Raw genomic sequence first — 23,174 nt, forward strand, 5'->3', positions numbered from 1 at the left:
TAAGAGTTTTTCATGATTCTGAGTTGATTGTTAACATTTATATTTCACCACAGACACTCCTTTGTGGAAAAATAATTTCTAAATATATCTCATTTTCTACTTTGCAGGACATGGAGTCTAGCAATATGGATGAAGACGTTACTCCACCTGTGCATCATTAGCATCAGCCGTGCGCCCTTGGCATACTGATGATGGCCTGCAGCGGCAAAGATGTGAAGCATCTTGGTAACAATGCAGGACAGATGCCCATTGTGGTCTGCAAGTCACTCGGTTCTGATAAAGACCTTGATCACATCTACCATGTGGTGGTACTCCACCCAGAGTGCAGGTGTTCTTCCTTCTTTTGCGAGTCGTTTGAAGGTTTCTTCAAACCTTTGCTCAAACACTGGCACTACTGGGTCTGAGTGTCTGGCTCCCATCTTCCCATCAGCCACCTTCTCCATGAAGGTCTTCATGTCACCACGCTCCTCCTCAGTGAAGGCAAGTTTCATGATGTGTTGATAGATGGCTGCATCGATGAGGAGGTGAACACGGATTGCCTTGTCAAAACATCCTCCATCCATGATGTGGTTGGCTGTCGTACTTCCAGGATAGTCAACTGGATCACATCTAGTAGTCCAGAATCTTCCATGATGTTACCCATTGATCCAAGATAAGACTTCAGCAGGTGAAAACCACCCAACCTTGGAATGACGGGTAGATTTGCCTGCTTTATTATATTCACAGCCTTCAGCCAAATCGGCAGATCAAAGGTCACTATAGCGACCCCAGCGCGCCGTATGCACTCTTTCAGAGTGGTGAAGATGGTGTTGAGGTCATTAGGGTCTCCTTCAATAACTGGGAGGAACTCGATCTGTGTGCTCTGCTTTGCATCATTAGCATGGATTCTCTTCATCCAGCCATTCCAGTTGGAGTGTGGGAATGTGGGAAGGATCGTTGGCTTTGATCACCCACCCCGCTGCCCAGAGTGTGTCACCTGGAGTGAGGAGTGGCTGATCATGAGCCAGGGAGGAGGAAAGCTCAGCGAGGGGGAGAAACATGATCGCGTTCGTTCCTATCTGTTTCCTGTTCGTAAATGGAATAATCTTTACTTCAGTTCCTCTCAGGATCTTAGCTTTGTCGAGTGCCTTCAACTTCACCCGGGGGAAAGCTGCTGTTGTCTGTGGATCTGGCAAAGGTGGTGCCGGAGAGGTGACTTCGATCCAACCCATTGAGTGAAAGCGAGTGTTTCCGTGAATAGAGACAATGTTTAAATCTATATTGTCTCCAACAAACTGAGTGACTGCATTGTTTGTTTCCCCAACCTCCATAAAGACCACCTGATCATTACTTAACAATTCACTTTCACTGGCTGGCACTTTGGCTGTCATCACTGATTGATCCTCAAGCGCAGCATCAACCGCAACCTCATCATTGATCTGTTCATCGGTTTCCTCCACAATGGTGTCAAGAGTGCCAGAAGTATCTGGAACATCATCTCCACTCCTACTATTAAGGAAGCAGTATTTGTAGTTTTGTGTCTCCGTGTAAGACTCAGTGTATCCCAGCCGGTGGAACTTGTTGAGCATCCATTTTGACCCAAATCTATGATCAAGTTGTATGGCAAGCCCCATTTGGTGTGGCAATACTCCAGACCGAGGTCGACAGGCCTTAATAAAATTCTGCCCCCAAACGGCAACTCTTTCGTCTGTCTTGACAATCGGTCTCAAGAACATCTGAAGGCTTGCAGGAACAAGTGTCAGCTGACTATCGATGTCAGTCATACTGTGTGTGGTGGGGTATGACTTTGGAGCTAAATCAATCAAGGCAATATCATTGGATATGAACTTGAGTGCCGTCTTTATGATCTGAGTCTTCTCATCTCCATGGTCAAGATTAGCATGATGCCCTCGCAGAATATTGTCGGTGCCATCTTTGAGACAGAGTACATCTGCCCTTCTTTCCTGTGTTGTGAAATACAAGGTGTCTTCGTATTTCTCTAGAAGTTTTATCTTTAGCCAATGCTTTGAATAAGAAAGGCTCTTCTCTGGTGACTGATCAAACTCCTGCAGCTTTTCATGGACTTGGTCCATGTTCATTACCCCATGCCCTAATTCTGAGTCTAACCATTCGCAGAATTCAATAAAAACTGCCTCTCGCTCCTCATCAATACTCCTCTGTCCTCTCTTCCTTTTTCCTTCCTCATCAGTCTTGGACAAACTGTCACCTCTCGCAAACATAAGTTTGCATCGCAAATGGTACAGTGTTTCTTCTGCTACCAAGTCGTTGATCCCTTCCAGGCGTCCAGTGACTTTAGTGCCCCAGTCATCCCCGCGACTCTGTGCTGTCTTCAGCAAGCTTGCCTTCAGTGTATCTGCAGTCAAATTAACTGGCACTCTGTATTTCTTTCTAGCTTGTGCTGGATTATTTTTGTAGAGCTGGGCTGGTTGGTTGCAAAGAATGCATACATCCTTATACAGGAGGTCAACTGACTGTGATCTTCGAGAACTGCAGCCAGTTGATGAACTGAACTCACAAGTAGTGCGTCTTCTCTTCAACTTTGATGACTCTTTCTCTGCCTTTGATGCTTGAGCTGACTTCTTGGTGGTTGCAACAAAGTTGTTGTACAGATCATTTTTACACTTCTGGTGGTACCTCAGTTTTCCTTCCTTTTGAGCCTCCTTCATACGTTCCACAACAGTAACATTTTCGACAGTTTCTGCTTGTTTCAATAAAGTTGAGTATCCCTTTGGAGTTGCCTGTATGAGCCTTTCAGCTGGTGTATCCGAGCGTGCACGGCTGATGCTAATGATGCACAGGTGGAGTAACGTCTTCATCCATATTGCTAGACTCCATGTCCTGCAAAGTAGAAAATGAGATATATTTAGAAATTATTTTTCCACAAAGGAGTGTCTGTGGTGAAATATAAATGTTAACAATCAACTCAGAATCATGAAAAACCCTTATTTGACCCCTCATAAGTTACTTAAGGGCCGATTAAAAAAAAGAAAAATTCTCGAAAATAATTTTTCGGTACCCGAATTCAACAGCTTTTTTTCTGGGTTTCCCACGGGAGTTGACCTTCAACATTTTAACACATGTTATTACACACCTTTACAAACATATTGGTGAAGAAATTTTTTCGTAACAATTTAGTTAACAGATTTTCATATGTTTCCCTTACTATGGTGTGAGAAATGGAGAAGGTGAAAGGATTTTGGGGTTTGCTGATGGAGCTGATTTGTTGATTTGTAAAACTCAGTTCCAGAAAGGGGATAATACGCTTGTTACATACACGTCAGGTGGGTCGAAGACAACCGTTGACTACCTGATGGCGCGTAGGCGAGATAGGGGGCACCTCCGGGACACAAAGGTGATCCCGGGGGAGGAGGCTGTTTCACAGCACCACTTGGTTGTCTGCGACATAAGGGTGAAAGGTGCGAGGAGAGCTCGGCGGGTGAAGTACCAACCGAGAATGAAGGTGTGGAGGTTGAAAGAGGTGACAGTAAGGGAGGCATTAAAAGAGAGGCTGAGTAGGGTAGAGGCTGATGTGGTTGAGCTTGAACGTGGTTGGATGTCAATGAAAGATAGTCTGTTGGGAGCCGTTGGTGAGGTATGTGGATGGACAAAAGGACCACCGAGGCACTCGGAAACATGGTGGTGGGATGATCAAGTTGGAAAGAGGATTGACGAGAAGAGGAAGAAGTTCAAGGAGTGGCAGAAGGCGAAGGGTACGGGAGCAGAAAAAGCAGCGCATGAAAGTTATAAGGCAGCCAAGAAGGCTGAAAAGAAAGAGGTAGCAAAGGCGCAGGAGGCATGTAGGAAAATGTTTGGAGAACGTTGGATTCGGAAGAGGCTCAGAGAGCGGTATTCAGGATTGCAAAGCAGATAGCGAAAGAGAGGTGTGATGTAATGGGGGTGAGTTGCTTGAAGGATGAAGTGGGACATATCGTTGTGGACCCAGATGGAATTAAAGGAAGATGGAAAAGATAGATGGAAATGCTGTTGAATACAGTGAATGAATGGGATGGCAACATAGAGAGTAACCCAGTTTTAGGACCGGCAGAGAAGATAACTGAGAAGGAAGTTGAGGAAGCGATAAAAGCAATGAAGAGTAGAAAAGTGGGAGGGCCAACGGGAGTTGTGGGAGATATGTTGAAGGCAGCAGGAAGTTGGGGTGTGAAGAGAATGGCAGAGATCTGCAATCTGGTGGTCAAAGAAGGTCGCATTACAGTGGATTGGGAACTGAGTACCCTCGTCCCTCTATACAAGGGGAAAGGTGACCCTCTGGAGTGTGGCTCGTACTGAGCGATAAAGTTATTGGAGCATGGAATGAAGGTATTGGAAAGGGTTTTGGAGAGGTGGATAAGGAAGAAGGTGAAGATCGACGAAATGCAGTTTGGATTTATGCCAGGAAGAGGAACGACAGACATGCTCTTTATTGTGAGGCAGTTGCAGGAGAAGTACATGGAGAAGAGGAAGAAGTTGTTTCTTGGGTTTGTTGATCTGGAGAAAGCATTCGATAGGGTTCCACGCAAAGTATTGACATGGGCATTGAGGAAGTTAGAAGTGAAGGAATGGCTGATCAGAGTTGTGATGGCAATGTACAAAAGAGCGCGCACAGCTGTAAGGACGAAGGACGGGAACAGTGGTGAGTTTGAGGTGAAGGTGAAAAGTTTGGTTTAGTCGTCGTCAACGTGTGGCCCTGAATGGGTTTCTCTCATCTCCTCTTCCTGTTCAGGCTGGAGTTCCCCAAGGCAGTGTTCTGGGCCCCGTGCTTTTTCTGGTCTTCATCAATGATCTCTCTGACTCTCTCGAAAATCCTCTCTATCTCTTTGCTGATGACTCCACTCTCTGCCGCTCCATTCCTCTTCGCTCAGATCGGCAGTCTGCTGCCTCCTCACTCTCTGAAGACCTGGACAAAATCACAGACTGGTCAAACAAGTCGAACATGTCTTTCAATCCTGACAAATCTCACACTCTTACTATGTCTCTCCGAAAAGATCGACTGGACAACCCTCCCATCTACTTTCTCAACAATCCTCTCCAAGAAGTTCTGTCGCTCAAGATTTTGGGTCTCACTATCTGCCATGATCTTTCTTGGGAAAACCACATTTCCAAGCTGGCCTCCAAAGCCAGTCGCCGACTGGGCATCCTCCGTCGTGCGAAGTCCTTCCTCGGCACACCTGAGCTCCTCACCACATACAAGGCTTTCATCCGCAGCTCAATGGAATACTGTTCTCCCCTATGGGCCGGTGCTCCTGCCTCACACCTAGCTCGGCTTCACGCTGTTGAAACCAAAGCTTTCAGAATTATTGGAATCTCCCGCGATGAAGCTATCTCTGAGGGCCTTTCACTCACTCACCGCAGGCAGGTAGGTGGTCTTTCTGTCTTCTACCGACTCCTCTCCGGCCTTGCACCCCCAGCTCTCTCTGTGCTCTGTCCCCCAAATATTCCTACAGGTCGCACAAGATCTGCCAGCAACCCTCTGATGGTTAAACTGCCGAAATCTCGGCTCTCCGCTCACCTTCACTCTTTCATTCCTCTTTTCTCCCGCCTCTGGAACAAACTCCCTCACTCCCTTCAATCCCACTCCTCCCTCCAGGTCTTTAAAACAGCTGTTCACCACCATCTCTTATCTTCCCCCATCCAAAACCTTGATCTTTTCTACCCCCGCTAATTCACCCCAGATCCACCTTGTTTGAAATTCCAACTTCTTTCCTGGAAGTCCTGGCAGTGTCCATATGTTTTATACCTCTCCCACTGCCCCCTTCCCACGCCCCCCCCCCCCCAAAGCCCTCGCCCTCTCTCAGATCTCTCGATGTCTCCATGTCTCTCGGTCCCTGCTCTCAAATGTTGTGTTTGTGTCCTTCCCCCTCTCTCCCCATCTTGTCTACCGCTCCCTATGTTATATGTTTTATGTGTCGGTTTGTCTTTCTGTGTGATTAATGTTCGCTCTTTCACGAGCCTCGATATTGTATACAAAAAAAAAAAAAAAAAAAAAAAAAAAAAGGTGGGAGTGCATCAGGGGTCGGAGCTAAGTCCACCACTATGTGTAGCTGTGATGGAGGTGCTGCCTCAGAACGTAAAGGAGGGTTTACCGTGGGAGTTGTTGTATGCAGATGATCTGGTGTTGATTGCGGAAAGTATGGATGGACTGAAGGAAAAGATGAACAAGTAGAAGGAATGTATGGAGGTGGTGGGATGATGAAGTTGGAAAGAGGATTGACGAGGATTGACGTATTTGGGCCAGGTGGAAGTGGCCATGTGCTGTGTGCAGGAAGGGTGTCAGAGTGAACTCCATTCAATGTACAATGTGCGCTGAGAGTGGGTTCATCAAAAATGTCGTGGTCTGAGAGGGTCATTAACCAGTGTGGCAGCTACATTCAAATGTAAGGTGTGCACAGAGGGAGCTGCAGATGGAGGAAATGTGGAGTTGGATCTTGGAGACGGCGTGAAGCAGGAAGCTTTGAAAACATTTTGCTACCTCGGAGACATGCTGAATGGAGAAGGTGGATCAGACTCGGCAACGGTTGCTAGAGTGAGATGTGCATGGAAGAAGTTTCGGGAACTGAGTGGCATGCTGATGATGAGGGGAGTGTCGTTGAAGCTGAAGGGAAAGGTGTATGCTGCATGTGTGAGAAGTGTTATGATTTATGGGAGCGAGACATGGGTCATGAATGTAGAGCAGCAATGAAGGCTGGAAAGGGTGGAAATGTGAATGGTTCGGTGGATGTGTGGAGTATCGTTGAGAGAGAGGAAGACAAATGATGAATTGCGAAAGATGATGGGAATAGAGCCTGTGATTGATGCTGTGAAGAGAAACAGGTTGAGATGGTTTGGCCATGTGTTGAGGAAGGATGAAAGTGACTGGTTGAGAAGAGTGATGGAAATGATTGTAGAAGGAAGTAGAGGACGGGGAAGACCGAGAAAGACTTGGCTAAAGATGGTGGAAGAAGAAATGCGGGTAAGGGGGTTAACAAAGAGAGATGCAGAAAATATGGCAAAATGGAGAAGATTGTCATGAGGACCGCAAGACTAACCCCCGCTCTAGCAGGGAAAATGGCCTTAAAATGCACGTTGTTGTTTTCACCCGTTCTCTCAATGGTGAAGAATCACTTTTTTTCTTTCTTTTTTTTTTGTACACAGAGTCGAGGCTCGTGAAAGAGCTAACATTTATCAAACAAACCAGCAAACAAAGTATATAAAAAGGGGAGCGGTCGACAAGATGGGTAGAGAAGGGGAGGAAGCACACAAACACAACATTTGAGAGCAGGGACATCGAGAGATGTGTGGGAGGGAGAGGGCCTGGGGGGAGGCAGGATAGGTATAAAACGCAAGGACACCAAGGACTTTCAGGAAAGAAGTCGGCACCTCAAAAAAGCGGATTTGGGGTGAAATTAGCGGGGGTAGAAAAGATCAAGGTTTTGGATTGGGGAAGATAAGAGATGGTGGTGAACAGCCGTTTTAAAGACCTGGAGGGAGGAGTGGGATTGAAGAGAGTGAGGGAGTTTGTTCCAGAGGCGGGAGAAAAGAGGAATGAAAGAGTGAAGGTGAGCAGAGAGTCTTGATTTTTGCAGTTTAACCATAAGAGGGTTGCAGGCAGATCTCGTGCGACCTGTAGGAATATTTGGGGGACAGAGCCCAGAGAGAGCTGGGGGAGCAAGGCCGGAGAGGAGTCGGTAGAAGACGTAAAAACCACCAACCTGCCTGCGGTGACTAAGTGAAAGGCCATCGGTGATAGCGTCATCGCGGGAGATTCCATTAAAACGTCCACTTAAAAATGAATTAATCCTCGTATCTGAATCCATATTCAGATCTTCACCAAAATCTAATCGATTCGTCCTTGTCACTCACCCAACCTCTCTGCCAAATTTTATTAGAATCCATCCACAACTTTGACATATCCTGCTATGTATCGTTTTTGAACCTATCTCCCAATGGTGAAGAATCACTTAAAAACAAGCTCAGAAATCTAAAAGCAGAGCAGCCGGGCTTGTAAAATATTATAAACCACAAACATATTATTAGCTTTTCAAACAGTCGCTAATGCTGCTTACAACATTAAACAAAGAAATTTTGAGGAATCCCGACATCCAAGAGGTAAGATTTACTTACAGAACTGAGCGAAGATCTACTGTAATCTATATACTCCACAGAGGTTGGAGGTGTGCTCATTTACCACAGAGGTTGGAGGTGTGCTCATTTACCAAGCAGCTAGCTTGCGCTTGCCAAGCCAACCATGAGTGCTTGCTCAAATGCTCAAACCACTTGGCGATCTCTCCACAAGAAACTTGGTAAACAAGCGTTACGCCTAGTTCCCCCGTCGGTGAAGTGATGAGAGTTGACAAAGTGGAAGACGCAAGGCGGCCATCTTGGATTTTGACGTGGCAACCCAATTTTCAATGGCGTTCTCCCTTATGCCTAGATACACCCACACACCAGATTAGAAGATGGTACTTCGCTTATTTTTCAAGATATTACACTCACAAGGTACAGACATACATGGCGGTGGCCATCTTGGATTTTGACGTGGCGACCCAATTTTCAATAGCGTTCTTCCTTATGCGTAGATACACCCACACACCAGATCAGACGTTCGTAGTACGTTTATGTTTCAAGATATTTCGCTCACAAGGTTCAGACATATATATGGTGGCGGCCATCTTGGATTTTGACGTGGCGACCCAATTTTCAATAGCTTTCTTACTTATGCCTAGGTACACCCACACACCAGATTAGAAGTTGGTACTTCGCTTATTTTTCAAGATATTCTGCTCACAATGTTCAGACATACATGGCGTCAGACATCCATGGCGGCGGCCATTTTGGATTTTGACGTGGGTTGCACCCACACACCAAATTCGAATGCGGTCCATCGCTTACGCACGCACGCACGTACACACACCCGCACGCACGCACGGACGGACGGATGGACGGACATACGGACGGAGGGGAAAACCATAGTCCCCCTTTTGCTCCGCGGTGCGACGGGGGACAATAAACATACACCCAATGTTCTTGAGACCCGACCATAGATTGACTGTAAGCTATATACCCCAAAGAGGAATGACCGTTACTGCCGCTCTGGAAGTGAGCGGGTGTTTACGCCGTAATGACTTCATATCAGTAATGACGTAGCATGACAGCCGGACACAAAACTGCCGCTACTTTAATATACTCAAAGGCAAAAGTTATTGTGACACACAAACAACAAACAGAATCAGTGTTAAACTTTTACTGCCACGAATGAAATGTTATTACATGGAAAGACAAATGTTTCAAGGTATGGTAACGATCAACAGTCCATAAGAACAGTGCACCTGGCATATGCAAATGAGCCACAACACAAGAGGGGGTTCACAAGCAAGTTCACACAGTCAGTAGCGAGTGTGTCCACCTTGTGCATTGATGCAGGCCTGGCACCTTCGCCTCATTGAGGCCACTAAACGTCGATGAAAGTCCTTGGGAAGATCATTCCATATCCGAGGAAAGATTTGGCGGAGTTCCTGCAGCGTTTTTGGAGGATTCGGATGACGTCGTAAACGTCGCTCCATTTCATCCCAGACGTGTTCAATGGGTGACAAATCAGGGGATCTTGCAGGCCAGGGTAACACATTAACATTGTTCTGATTAAGATACTGCTGTACAACTCGAGCAACGTGTGGTCTGGCGTTATCGTGTTGAAACGTCACTCTAGGGCCGTTCTGTTGCAAAAACGGTAAAGCGGCCATTTGCAAAATCTTGTCTCGGTACCTCACAGCATTCAAGTTCCCCTCAATCACAATCATTGGCGTTCTTGCTGCAGCTGTTATCCCACCCCAGATCATAATGCCCCCACCTCCAAAACGATCCCCTTCCAGAACACATGGCCTGATGTAACGTTCACCTGTGCACCTGTAGACACGTGTCCTACCGTCAGCTCGGTGAAGCTGTGCCAAATGGTGTTTCTATGGACGTTGAATCGACGAGCAACATCACGCTGCGAGGTACCAGACTGAAGCATACCTATAGCTCTCCATCTGTCATTTTCCCCGAGGCGTGGCATGTCGAACTTGTTCCAGAACGATGAATAGAGGTGTTTTTCTGACTTCTGCACTTCTTAAGACTGCATTGAGTGGAAATGATAAGCGTCTGGTTGTCTGGCCTTTTAAAGTGAACATTGCTGGCCATTTTTCTCGAATATGTCATGCTTCTTGCAAATTTCGTACAATTCGAACAACAACTGCTTGGTTGCATTTCTTCGACCATTTTAACACACTCTTTCTCTGGTTCAAATCCAAAAATTCATTCACAAGATTACCAATGAAAAAATTCCATGTCACAATAACTTTTGCCTCTGAGTATACAATAACAACAGACATTTTAAGGCCATTTTCCCTGCTAGAGCGGGGGTTAGCCTTGCGGTCCCCATGACAATCTTCTACATTTTGCCCTATTTTCTACCTCTCCACTTGATAAACCCCCTTGCAAGCATTTCTTCTTCCACCATCTTTAGCCAAGTCTTTCTCGGTCTTCCCCGTCCTCTACTTCCTTCTACATTCATTTCCATCACTCTTCTCAACCAGTCACTTTAATCCTTCCTCAACACATGACCAAACCATCTCAACCTGTTTACCTTCACAGCATCCATCAAAGGCTCTATTCCCATCATCTTTCCCAATTCATTATTTGTCTTCCTCTCTCAACAATACTCCGCACATCCACCGAACCATTCGCATTTCCACCCTTTCCAGCCTTTATATATATTAACTTTAATATATATAAGATATATATTTAACCTCCAGTAACAAACTCCAATAAGTCACTACAAATGGATTAGCGTTACGATTAGATTTACTATAATAATAATGATACGTTATTATTACGAAAATTATATTCTTTTTTTTTAAACCGGTGAATTCCTTACTTCCGCGGTTACACCGCTTCAATCCATCAACTTTCCATTCACGACATTGGGATTAATGTGTTATGGTTATATTTACTATAACATTATTATTATTATTACGAAAACGATACCACTGTATTAAGAAACCTGGGCCTAATTTGTCCGAAGCAGCCCAAAGGTGAGGCATGAAGCCGAAGGCCTATACGTACCGTATAGTTGGAAGATCCGTAACGCCGATGCTTTCGGTATTTGATGGTCATTTTAACAATCGGTTTGTATGTGTTTCACGGTTGGGACGGTTGGGACGCCCAATCGGTTGGGACGCCAAGCTAAGTGCCGGCTGAAGGGGTTTATTTTCATTTTATCTTTCCCTTGACGTTTATTTTCATTTTATCTTTCCCTTGACGCCGCCCCCCCCACCCCCCCACCCCCCCCCCAACCCCCAGAATTTCCATGTTTTAAACGTTTCCCGGTGTGTACCCTGGATAAGAATAGGTACACCGTATCCCTGCGTGTCGTAAGAGACGACTAAGAGGGTTGGCGTCAGGAAGGGCATCCGGCCATAAAAACATTGCCTCAAAAAGGTTTCCCGGTGTGTACCCTGGATAAGAATAGGTACACCGTATCCCTGCGTGTCGTAAGAGACGACTAAGAGGGTTGGCGTCAGGAAGGGCATCCGGCCATAAAAACATTGCCTCAAAAAGGGAACCATGACAATTACAACTACATATGGGCAGGGTACAGCCCGAAGTGGAGATCGGTTTCTGAGGTTTGGGACATGGAATGTAGGGACAATGACAGGAAGATCAGGAGAAGTGGTGGAAGTATTGGTCAGAAGAAGAGTGGACATATGTTGTGTGCAAGAGACGAGATGGAAGGGAACTGGTGTGAGAATGGTGAAGGGTAGGCAGGGACAGAAATACAAGTTTGTGTGGCAAGGGTGCTCGGAGGGCGTGAATGGTGTTGGTGTCCTGTTTTCTGAGGAGTTTGTAGACAGTGTGGTGAGTGTGACGAGAGTGAGTGATAGGTTGATGATGGTGAAAATGATGATTGGAAAGCTCTTGGTGAACGTCATCTCGGGATATGCTCCGCAGGTTGGTCGAAGCGATGAAGAAAAGGACAAGTTCTGGTGTGCGATAGAGAAGCTGATGGAAAACATGAAAGATGAGGAGGTTGTTGTGGTAGGAGGAGACCTAAATGGACATGTGGGAAGGAGTATGGACGGTTTTGAGGGAGTTCATGGGGGTTACGGATATGGTGTGAGAAATGGAGAAGGTGAAAGGATTTTGGAGTTTGCTGATGGAGCTGATTTGTTGATTTGTAAAACTCAGTTCCAGAAAGAGGATAATAAGCTTGTTACATACACGTCAGGTGGGTCAACGACAACCGTTGACTACCTGATGGTGCGTAGGCGAGATAGGGGGAACCTCCGGGACACAAAGGTGATCCCGGGGGAGGAGGCTGTTTCACAGCACCACTTGGTTGTCTGCGACGTAAGGGTGAAAGGTGCGAGGAGAGCTTGGCGGGTGAAGTACCAACCGAGAATGAAGGTGTGGAGGTTGAAAGAGGTGACAGTAAGGGAGGCATTAAAAGAGAGGCTGAGTAGGGTCGAGGATGATGTGGTTGAGCTTGAAAGTGGTTGGATGTCGATGAAAGCTAGTCTGTTGGGAGCCGTTGGTGAGGTATGTGGATGGACAAAAGGACCACCGAGGCACTCGGAAACATGGTGGTGGGATGATGAAGTTGGAAAGAGGATTGACGAGAAGTGGAGGAAGTTCAAGGAGTGGCAGAAGGCGAAGGGTACGGGAGCAGAAACAGCAGAGCATGAAAGTTATAAGGCAGCCAGGAAGGCTGCAAAGAAAGAGGTAGCAAAGGCGCAGGAGGCATGTAGGAAAATGTTCGGAGAACGCTTGGATTCGGAACAGGGTCAGAAAGCAGTATTCAGGATTGCAAAGCAGATAGCGAAAGAGAGGTGTGATGTGATGGGGGTGAGTTGCTTGAAGGATGAAGTGGGACAAATCGTTGTCGACCCAGATGGAATTAAAGGAAGATGGAAAAGATATATGGAAATGCTGTTGAATACAGAGAATGAATGGGATGGCAACATAGAGAGTAACCCAGTTTTAGGACTGGCAGAGAAGATAACTGAGAAGGAAGTTGAGGAAGCAATGAAGCAATGAATGAATGAATGAAAAGCAATGAAGGGTAGAAAAGCGGGAGGGCCGACGGGAGTTGTGGGAGATATGTTGAAGGCAGCAGGAAGTTGGGGTGTGAAGAGAATGACAGAGATCTGTAATCTGGTGGTGAAAGAAGGCCGCATTCCAGTGGATTGGGAACTGAGTACCCTCGTCCCTCTATACAAGGGGAAAGGTGACCCTCTGGAGTGTGGCTCGTACCGAGCGATAAAGTTATTGGACCATGGAATGAAGGTATTGGAAAGGGTGTTGGAGAGGAGGATAAGGAAGAAAGTGAAGATCGACGAAATGCAGTTTGGATTCATGCCAGGAAGAGGAACGACAGACGCGCTTTTCATTGTGAGGCAGTTGCAGGAGAAGTACATGGAGAAGAGGAAGAAGTTGTTTCTTGGGTTTGTTGATCTGGAGAAAGCATTCGATAGGGTACCACGCAAAGTATTGACATGGGCATTGAGGAAGTTAGGAGTGGAGGAATGGTTGATCAGAGTAGTGATGGCAATGTACAAAAGAGCGCACACAGCTGTAAGGACGAAGGACGGGAACAGTGGTGAGTTTGAGGTGAAGGTGGGAGTGCATCAGGGGTCGGTACTAAGTCCACTACTATTTGTAGCTGTGATGGAGGTGCTGGCTCAGAACGTAAAGGAGGGTTTACCGTGGGAGTTGTTGTATGCAGATGATCTGGTGTTGATTGCGGAAAGTATGGATGGACTGAAGGAAAAGATGAACACGTGGAAGGAATGTATGGAGACAAAAGGTCTGAAGGTGAATATCGGAAAGACGAAGGTGATGGCAAGTGGTAAAACATGTGGTTAGGTGGAAAGAACTGGGAAGTGGCCCTGTGCTGTGTGTAGGAAGGGTGTCGGAGTGAACTCCATTCAATGTACAATGTGCGCTGGCCGCTGAGTGGGTTCATCAAAAATGTAGTGGTCTGAGAGGGTCATTAACCAGTGTGGCAGCTACATTCAAATGTAAGGTGTGCACAGAGGGAGCTGCAGATGGAGGAAATGTTGAGTTGGATCTTGGAGACGGCGTGAAGCTGGAAGGTGTGAAAACATTTTGCTACCTCGGAGACATGCTGAATGGAGAAGGTGGATCAGACTCGGCAACGGTTGCTGGAGTGAGATGTGCATGGAAGAAGTTTCGGGAACTGAGTGGTGTGCTGATGATGAGGGGAGTGTCATTGAAGCTGAAGGGAAAGGTGTATGCTGCATGTGTGAGAAGTGTTATGATTTATGGGAGCGAGACATGGGTAATGAACGTAGAGCAGCAACGAAGGTTGGAAAGGGTGGAAATGCGAATGGTTCGACGGATGTGCGGAGTATCGTTGAGAGAGAGGAAGACAAATGATGAATTGCGAAAGATGATGGGAATAGAGCCTGTGATTGATGCTGTGAAGAGGAACAGGTTGAGATGGTTTGGTCATGTGTTGAGGAAGGATGAAAGTGACTGGTTGAGAAGAGTGATGGAAATGAATGTAGAAGGAAGTAGAGGACGGGGAAGACCGAGAAAGACTTGGCTAAAGATGGTGGAAGAAGAAATGCGGGCAAGGGGGTTAACAGGGAGAGATGCAGAAAATAGGGCAAAATGGAGAAGATTGTCATGGGGACCGCAAGGCTAACCCCTGCTCTAGCAGGGAAAATGGCCTTTAAAATGCATGTTGTGTTGTTGTTGTTTGTATGTGTTTCACATTGAATGAAAAACGGAAAGGTCGAGCATGGTGATTGTGAGATATGACAGGTTCGACAATATGTTCGGCCTGAACGACATATAAATCAAAATGGCGTGTGTGGAGAGGTAGCCGCCGTACTGCCGTCAGACGTAATCACATCATCCTGTCATGTGACCAGATTCTCAGCTCTGATTGGTATACGTTTGAGGGGACATGCATATATACATACAGACAGACAAGCACTGTTCTTGACGGCTCTGCCCGATGGGCGACGCCGTAAAAGTTATACTAGCCCGATCAGAATCCGGATCTTCACCAAAATCTAATCATTTCGTCCTTGTCAAATACGCTACCTCTCTACCAAGTTTCGTTCAAGTCCATCCACAACTTTTTGAGATATCTTGTTCACAGACAAACAAACAGACAGGGGTGAAAACATAACCTCCATCTACCTTCGATGGCAGAGGTAATGAACAATTAAATTCTAATGACTTACCAACTGAATCCTTGTCATCTACCGCGATGCGCAGGACTCCAGCATATCCTCCCTCAGGATCCATTCCACACCGCAGAGATTGTGAGCCGAGCTGCTCACTGCACAACTCCATGAAGTAGCAAAGCTCGGCATACATGGGGTAGGTGAACTTCCGTGCGGCCAAAGAACAAAATCGAGCCCTCATCGGAGCGGGCTCGGCACAGGCACAGAGAGCTCCGAGGATCTCGATCCCGAGCTCGTTAACTGCGGCTCGAAGTGCCTCCTTGGTCAAGCCCCGGTTCTCCAGCCAAGCCGGGGTGGGGCAGAAATCATCCTGAGCTCTCTTCGAGTCCATCATCTGTCAGGATTGACACCGAGAGAATTTAAAAAAACAAGCGTTATGCCTAGGTCCCCCGTCGGGGAAGTGATGTGAGTTGACAAAGTGGAAGACGCAGAAAACATGCTATGATATGATATTTCGCTCACAAGGTTCAGACATACATGGCGGAGGCCATCTTGGATTTTGACGTGGCGACCCAATTTTCAAGAGCTTTCTTCCTTATGCGTAGATACACCCGCACACCAGATTAGAAGTTAGTAGTTCGTTTATTTTTCAAGATATTTCGCTCACAAGGTTCAGACATATATATGGTGGCGGCCATCTTCGATTTTGACGTGGGGACCCAATTTTCGATAGCGTTCTTCCTTATGCCGAGATACACCCACGCACCAAATTAGAAGTTGGTACTTCACTTATTTTTCAAGATATTCCGCTCACAAGGTTCAGACATACATGGCGGTGGCCATCTTGGATTTTGACGTGGCGCCACAATTTTCAATAGCCTTCTTCCTTGTGCCTAGATACACTCACACACCAGATTAGAAGTTGGTACTTCGCTTATTTTTCAAGATATTCCGATCACAAGTTTCAGACATACATGGCATCAGACATACATGGTGGAGCCCATCTTGGATTTTGACGTGGGTTGCACCCACACACCAAATTCGAATGCAGTCCTTCGCTTACGCACGCACATACACACGCACGCATGCACACCCGCACGCACGGACGGACGGACACACGGACGGAGGGGAAAACCATAGTCCCCCTTTCGCTCCACGGTGCGACGGAGGACAAAAACAAGTTTTCCTAAAAGGACCCAATAGATGGATTCATATTGTGGGAATGCCTTCTGAGGGATAACTTTGCAGAGTATAACAATAGTTATTCCCCTCTGTGCATATATTAGCATAAGCGTGAGGTAATTGAATTGTGATATAGGATTAAATGCATCGTTATTTGTCAAGAAAGATGCTGTCTCCATGGTGTGTGTGTCTGTGTGCCTGTGTGTGTCTAAAACCACTTTCCCTCAAAACCTTTTTTTTTAACCTTTTGTTTTTCCTTAAAACCACCGACATGAGTTTAGGTGGGGAGAGCCACCACCACCACCATCATCATCACCAGCCACCACCGCCACCAGACCTGCACCGACCTTGGCATTACCTGCACCGTCGATCTAGTTGAGAAGTTAAAGCAGGATGGCGCACCCCACGAACTGGGCTCGTGGGACAATGATGGCCGTGTGGTGTAGCACTAGTGGTGTCACGGACGAAGGGAGGTGGTAAGACAATAAAGGGAGAGGCAAACTTCAGGGGCGTAGAGATGCTCCGAGGCCCGACGGGAAGAGCAACACGCGGTTTCCTGTGTCTTCGGTCGGCACAAGACGCCACGAGCTTGCGGCATACCCTCTTTCCACCAAAGCCGCAGCCGGACCTGCTTTCCCATCGTGCCACCTCATGCCTGCACGCACAAGCTGTTTGCCACCAGGCCGCAATTTCCACTTGGGTCTCGCTGTGTCCCACCAGATGCAGCAGCGGTATTTCTGTCTTGCCAGACTCTGCTTGTCCTTCTGTGGAATATCTGAGGCCTGAAGTTTATAAATAACTAGGACGTGCCCGTACGTGGGTGCCCGTTCCTTGCCAAAAAAAATTAAAACATGTCTGGGCGTGCCCATGGGCCCATGGGCGTGCCCGTAAGTGCGTAATGTGACCGTACAATGAATGTATCGTCCCGACGCCGCAGCTCGGATGGCGCTGCAGTTAATCGGGCCTGTATCGGCAGAGTTATTATAAACGTGTACTACAATCGATCGTACCTTACAACAATCAACACAGATTGCAACGTCAAATAAATGAATACGCTCTCAAATGTGCCGTCCGAGGCAGCGTCTGCTCGCCACGTTCAGCATCAGTACGTCGTCACTATGACTATCCGTAAGTCCAGAAGTGACGTCCTCATTTGACTGTCTGGAAGGTCGCATATCGCAGTTACGATGAATCGCAAATTAGTTTTAATTAGTTTTAAAACATAGTTTAACGCCAACATAGTTTGCCAACGTGAAATAAATGAATACGCTCTCAAATGTGCCGTCCGAGGCAGAGTCTGTTCGCCACGTTCGGCACACGTGATAGCTCGCTGCTCTCTGATTGGTTGAATCGTTTTTTGGACATAGCTCGGTAACTACTTCTCCGATTAATATGAAACCTTGAAAAGGCACATCCTCAGGTCCCCAGCAATATATCTGGCAAGTTTCAATTAGATCGGACCCGTGGTTGTCGAGAAACAGCGGTCACAGACACACAGACACACAGAGATTACTGGAATTGTAGATAGACTAGGACGTGCCCGTACGTGGGTGCCCGTACGTGCGTGCAAAAAAGCATGCGTGCAAACAACAACAAAAAAAAACTTTGAAACCACGTGGCAGTAACGACCACAGAACCCCCCCTCTATTTACATGAAATGGTTTGGTCCATTCGCAACGACCACAGAACCCCCCCCCCCCCCCCCCCTCTATTTACATGAAATGGTTTGGTCCAAAGCGAACGGCTTGCGGAGTTTGGTAAAGAAATCGCCATAGCTCGGTAACTACTTCTCCGATTAATATGAAACCTTGAAAAGGCACATCCTCGGGTCCCCAGCAATATACCTGGCAAGTTTCAAGTATATCGGACCGGTAGTTGTCGAGAAACAGCGGTCACAGACAAACACACACACACACACAGATTACTGGAATTATAGATAGATAAAGGCGTTACTGCATGTACAAAGCTCGGGGTGGGTACGGGGTTTCAGACCTTCAGTATAACGAATAATTTTATTACCTCTCCCACCAAAGGTGGATGGAGGTTATGTTTTCACCCCTGTCTGTCTGTTTGTCTGTCTGTCTGTCTGTGAACAAGATATCTCAAAACGTTCTGGACGGATTCGGACGAAATTTGCCAGAGATGTAGCATATATGAAAAGGACGAAATGATTAGATTTGGGTGAAGATCCGGATCCGGATCCGGCTCGTAGAATTTTAAAAGCGATTCTTCACCATTGGGAGATGGGGCCAAAAACTATACATAGCAGGATATCTCAAAAAGTTGTGGACGGATTTGGACGAAACTTGGTGGACCGGTTGTGTGTGTGACAAGGACGATTCGATTCGATTTTGGTGGAGATCTGAATATGGGTTCGGATACGATAATTATTTAATTTTCAAGCGATTCTTCACCATTGAGAGATCGGGTGAAAAGCGATATTAAAAAAAAAAAAAAAAACCACCTTCAGAGGCTATTTTTCCCCGCAAGCGGGGGTTGGCCTTTTTTGGGAACCGTGGTTGTTGTTGTTTTTTTGGTCCCCTTTTTGAAGCAATGTTTTACGGCCGGATGCCCTTCCTGACGCCAACCCTTTTTGCCGCCTTTAGCGACAAACAGGGAATTACCAGTGAACTGGTACTCAATTAGCCGACCTCGGAAGGATGAGCAGGCTGAGTCAACCCCCCTGGCGTTAATTCAGCGATCGACCGGGATTCGAACCCAGGATCCTAGGATCCCAAGCCGGCACCCTAACCGCTAGCCCAACACCAGGGTTAGGGGTGAAAAGTGAAATATAACATGATATTTAAAAAAGTTATGAACGAGTTATGACTAAACTAGGTGGATGAGTTGGGCAGGTGACAAGAACAAGCCGATTCGATTTTGGTTCAGATCCGAATCCAGATCCGGCCTATTAGTGGGATACAAAACATAAACTGTTCAGCCATCACGAATCCAGTTGGCTACCTGACGAGCCACTCCACAAGCCCTCACCTTGGCAACAATTCATAATACCACAGAGTGTGTAAGGTCTACATGGTACCTTATATCAAATACCTACCAACAATCTAGATTATAGTACATCCATTGCCATTCCCTCAGCCACCCAATCAGAAACTGCTTCATCGAACTCTAATAGATTCGTCAGACAAAATATCCCTCAAATCCATGCCACATCTCATTAAATCCTAATCCATTCCTATTTAAATCCCCAACACCTTTATCACAACAATTGAGGTTAAATTAACAAGTCGATATTAACGAATTCCCTTACAAGGAACTTCGATACAGGAGGAGCAACGAGGCCCATCAAAGTCTGCGCTATCATTACCAACCTATGGTTATTTATCCGTGCTCTTATCCTCTTAAAATGAGCGTCGAGCAAGGAAGCAGCACGTACCATTTTTAAAGGTTTGGAGGAGAAGGGGGCGGGGGAGGGGGGTATTGGAACGCTCAACCTCCCAGCATGTACCATTATTAAAGGCTTTTTGGGGGGGGGGGGGGTATTGGAATGTTCCACCTCCTGTCACATACCATTTTAAAAGGCTTTGAGGGGAAAGGGGGGGGGGGGGGTATTGGAACGCTCAACCTCCCGGCACGTACCATTTTTAAAGGCTTTGAGGGGAAGGGGGGGGGGGGGGGGGTATTGGAACGCTCAACCTCCTGGCACGTACCATTTTTAAAGGCTTTGAGGGGAAGGGGGCGGAGGGGGTATTGGAACGCTCAACCTCCTGGCACGTACCATTATTAAAGGCTTTTGGGGGGGGGGGGGTATTGGAATGTTCCACCTCCTGTCACATACCATTTTTAAAGGCTTTGAGGGGAAGGGGGGGGGGGTATTGGAACGCTCAACCTCCTGGCACGTACCATTATTAAAGGCTTTTGGGGGGGGGGGTATTGGAACGCTCAACCTCCCGGCACATACCATTTTTAAAGGCTTTGAGGGGAAGAGGGGGGGTATTGGAACGCTCAACCTCCCGGTCCCGGCACGTACCATTTTGAAAGGCTTTGGAAGGGGGAGGATTTATTCGAACACAACCTCTTGGCACGTACTATTTTTAAAGGCTTGGGGGGTTCAAACAACCAGCTTACCAGACTTGGTGCTTACCATTACACGACAGAGGCTGGTTCCCCAATTCCTCTCCAAATATTTAATGAAATAAGTCACAATGGTGACTCTTCAATCCCCTGCTACCTGTCCTGGATCCAGTAAGGTATTATAGATATCGGATAACAACCATCTCGCTTATCGACTCTACCATTATCCCTCGATACTCTTGAATGCACATTATCTGGCCCAGGAGCTTCATTACCTCTTCTCTAGTTCTGTGACCCTTGTGTGACCAACGCTTCATCTCTTCGAGCTCGTCATGACCGGTTGTGTGACCAACGCTACTCACCGGAATGGTTTCAACAACTAATACGCTTCGTGAAGCCTCCCTCACACGCATATGGCCGATGTCCCACTTGTTAACATCGCGCCTTTGGATTGGTTGCGACGCCGCAGCATCGTCGCGTCTGATTGGTTTTCTGCACATCGCTCACAAAGCGGCTTATTTTGTGTCCTGAGAACCATGTTTTTTTAATACGTATGCATTTGTGACGGGATTTTCGAATCATTCACTTCCATGGACGTAATGTGGACATGGGGGTCCTAATTCATAATACCACAGACAGTGTAAGGTCTACAAGCATCACTTGTGCTCTGCACATTTTAATTTAATAGAAACACCTGCTGTATTTGGGCCAGGTGTATGTGCATGCTCCACCACTCCACATTCCTTTTGTCCTTTTCGCCTTAGTTAAACATCTTCAGGGATTCTTTTCACAATCAAACATCTTCAGATGGAAGATGACCTCGGGCGAATGAGCAGGTGGAAGATGACCTCGGGTGAATGAGCAGGTGGAAGATGACCTCGGGTGAATGAGCAGGTGGAAGATGACCTCGGGCGAATGAGCACGTGGAAGATGACCTCGGGCGAATGAGCACGTGGAAGATGACCTCAGGCGAATGAGCAGGTGGAAGATGACCTCGTGCGAATGAGCAGGTGGAAGATGACCTCGGGCGAATGAGCACGTGGAATATGACCTCGGGCGAATGAGCACGTGGAATATGACCTCGGGCGAATGAGCACGTGGAAGATGACCTCGGGTGAATGAGCAGGTGGAAGATGACCTCGGGCGAATGAGCATATGGAATATGGAAGATAACCTCGGGCGATTGAGCAGATGGAAGATGACTTGGGCGATTAAGTAGATGGAAGACAGGAGGAGGAGTGAGTGAGGAGCAGGAGGAGGAGTGAGTGAGGAGTAGGAGGGGTGAGTGAGGAGCAGGAGGAGGGGTGAGTGAGGAGCAGGAGGAGGGGTGAGTGAGGAGGAGTGAGTGAGGAGCAGGAGGAGGGGTGAGTGAGGAGCAGGAAGAGGGGTAATTGGGGAGCAGGAGGAGGGGTGAGCAGGAGGGGTGAGCAGGAGGGGTGAGCAGGGATCAGGAAGAGAGAGAGGAGAGCAGTAGGAGAGGTGAGCGGGTAAGCAGGGATGAGAAGGGAGCAGGAGGACGGAGAGAGGGGGCAGGAGGATGGAGAGAGGGGAACAGGAGGACTGAGAGAAGGAAGCAGGAGGACTGAGAGTGAGGAGCAGGAGGAGAGGTGAGTGAGGAGCAGGAGGAGGGGTGAGTGAGGAGCAGGAAGAGGGGTAAGTGGGGAGCAGGAGGAGGGGTGAGCAGGGAGCAGGAGGAGAGTAGGAGAAGGGGTGAGCGAGGATCAGGAGTATAGTAAGAGGAGGGCTGGAGGGGGTGAGGGGGTGAGTGGGGATCAGGAGGAGAGTAAGAGGAGAGCAGGAGGATGGGTGAGCAGGGAGCAGTAGGAGGGGTGAGCAGGGAGCAGGAGAAGGGGTGAGCAGGGAGCAGGAGAAGGGGTGAGCAGGGAGCAGGAGAAGAGTAAGAGTGGGGCAGTAGGGGGGTGAGTGGGGATCAGGAGGAGAGGAAGTGGAGAGCAGGAGGAGGGGTGAGCGGGTAAACAGGGATGAGAAGGGAGCAGGAGGATGGAGAGAGGGGACTGGAGGATGGAGAGAGGAACAGGAGGACTGAGAGAAGGAAGCAGGAGGACTGAGAGAAGGAAGCAGGAGGACTGAGAGAAGGGAGCAGGAGGACGGAGAGAGAGGGTAGGAGGATGGAGAGAGGGGAACAGGAGGACTGAGAGAAGGGAGCAGGAGGACAGAGAGAAGGGAGCAGGAGGACTGAGAGAAGGGAGCAGGAGGACTGAGAGAAGGGAGCAGGAGGACTGAGAGAAGGGAGCAGGAGGACTGAGAGAAGGGAGCAGGAGGACTGAGAGAAGGGAGCATGAGGACTGAGAGAAGGGAGCAGGAGGACTGAGAGAAGGGAGCAGGAGGACTGAGAGAAGGGAGCAGGAGGACTGAGAGAAGGGAGCAGGAGGACAGAGAGAAGGGAGCAGGAGGACTGAGAGAAGGGAGCAGGAGGACTGAGAGAGGGGAGCAGGAGGATGGAGAGAGGGGCAGAAGGAGGAAGAGGTGGCAAGGTGCGTTTTACTACCAAGAAGCTTGCAGAGCGCTCACCAAGTGGCTTAAGCACTCGAGCTAACACTCCAACGAAACTGTTGATAAGGAACAGCTGGCTTGGCAAGCGATAGCAATCTGATTGGTAATCGAACATACCTCGCTTTCCAATGATAACTTTCCCAAGATTGAGGGATGAATGAGATCAACCATTGATTAACCATTGTTAATCCTGACATAATGATTCATGATCGATTCATTGTCGACTTTTTTCATCAAATATTCGATGAAAAGATATTTTTGAGTCCTTGCCCA

At 47.5% G+C, this 23,174-nt stretch overlaps 1 protein-coding gene across 3 annotated transcripts in view; it reads right to left on the reverse strand.

Moving 5' to 3' along the window:
* Window positions 1–20,834, reverse strand: part of LOC137417036 (uncharacterized) — a 49,772-nt gene extending 28,938 nt beyond the window's left edge. Inside the window, exons 1-2 of one of the 3 annotated variants that reach the window (XM_068102784.2) lie at window positions 20,750–20,817; window positions 15,228–15,564 (exon numbers count right to left, since the gene is read on the reverse strand). In XM_068102784.2, coding sequence (XP_067958885.2) covers window positions 15,228–15,564; window positions 20,750–20,800 — 388 coding nt within the window. In that variant the 5' untranslated portion in view covers window positions 20,801–20,817. Of the gene's footprint in view, window positions 1–15,227; window positions 15,565–20,662 lie in introns of all 3 variants that reach the window. The other 2 variants (XM_068102763.2, XM_068102772.2) reach the window with 2 other exon arrangements.
* Between the last annotated feature and the right edge of the window lie 2,340 nt (window positions 20,835–23,174).

The sequence above is a fragment of the Myxine glutinosa genome, chromosome 1 (assembly GCF_964187855.1).
Source record: "Myxine glutinosa chromosome 1, kmMyxGlut1.1, whole genome shotgun sequence".
In the NCBI taxonomy this organism is placed as follows: domain Eukaryota; kingdom Metazoa; phylum Chordata; class Myxini; order Myxiniformes; family Myxinidae; genus Myxine; species Myxine glutinosa.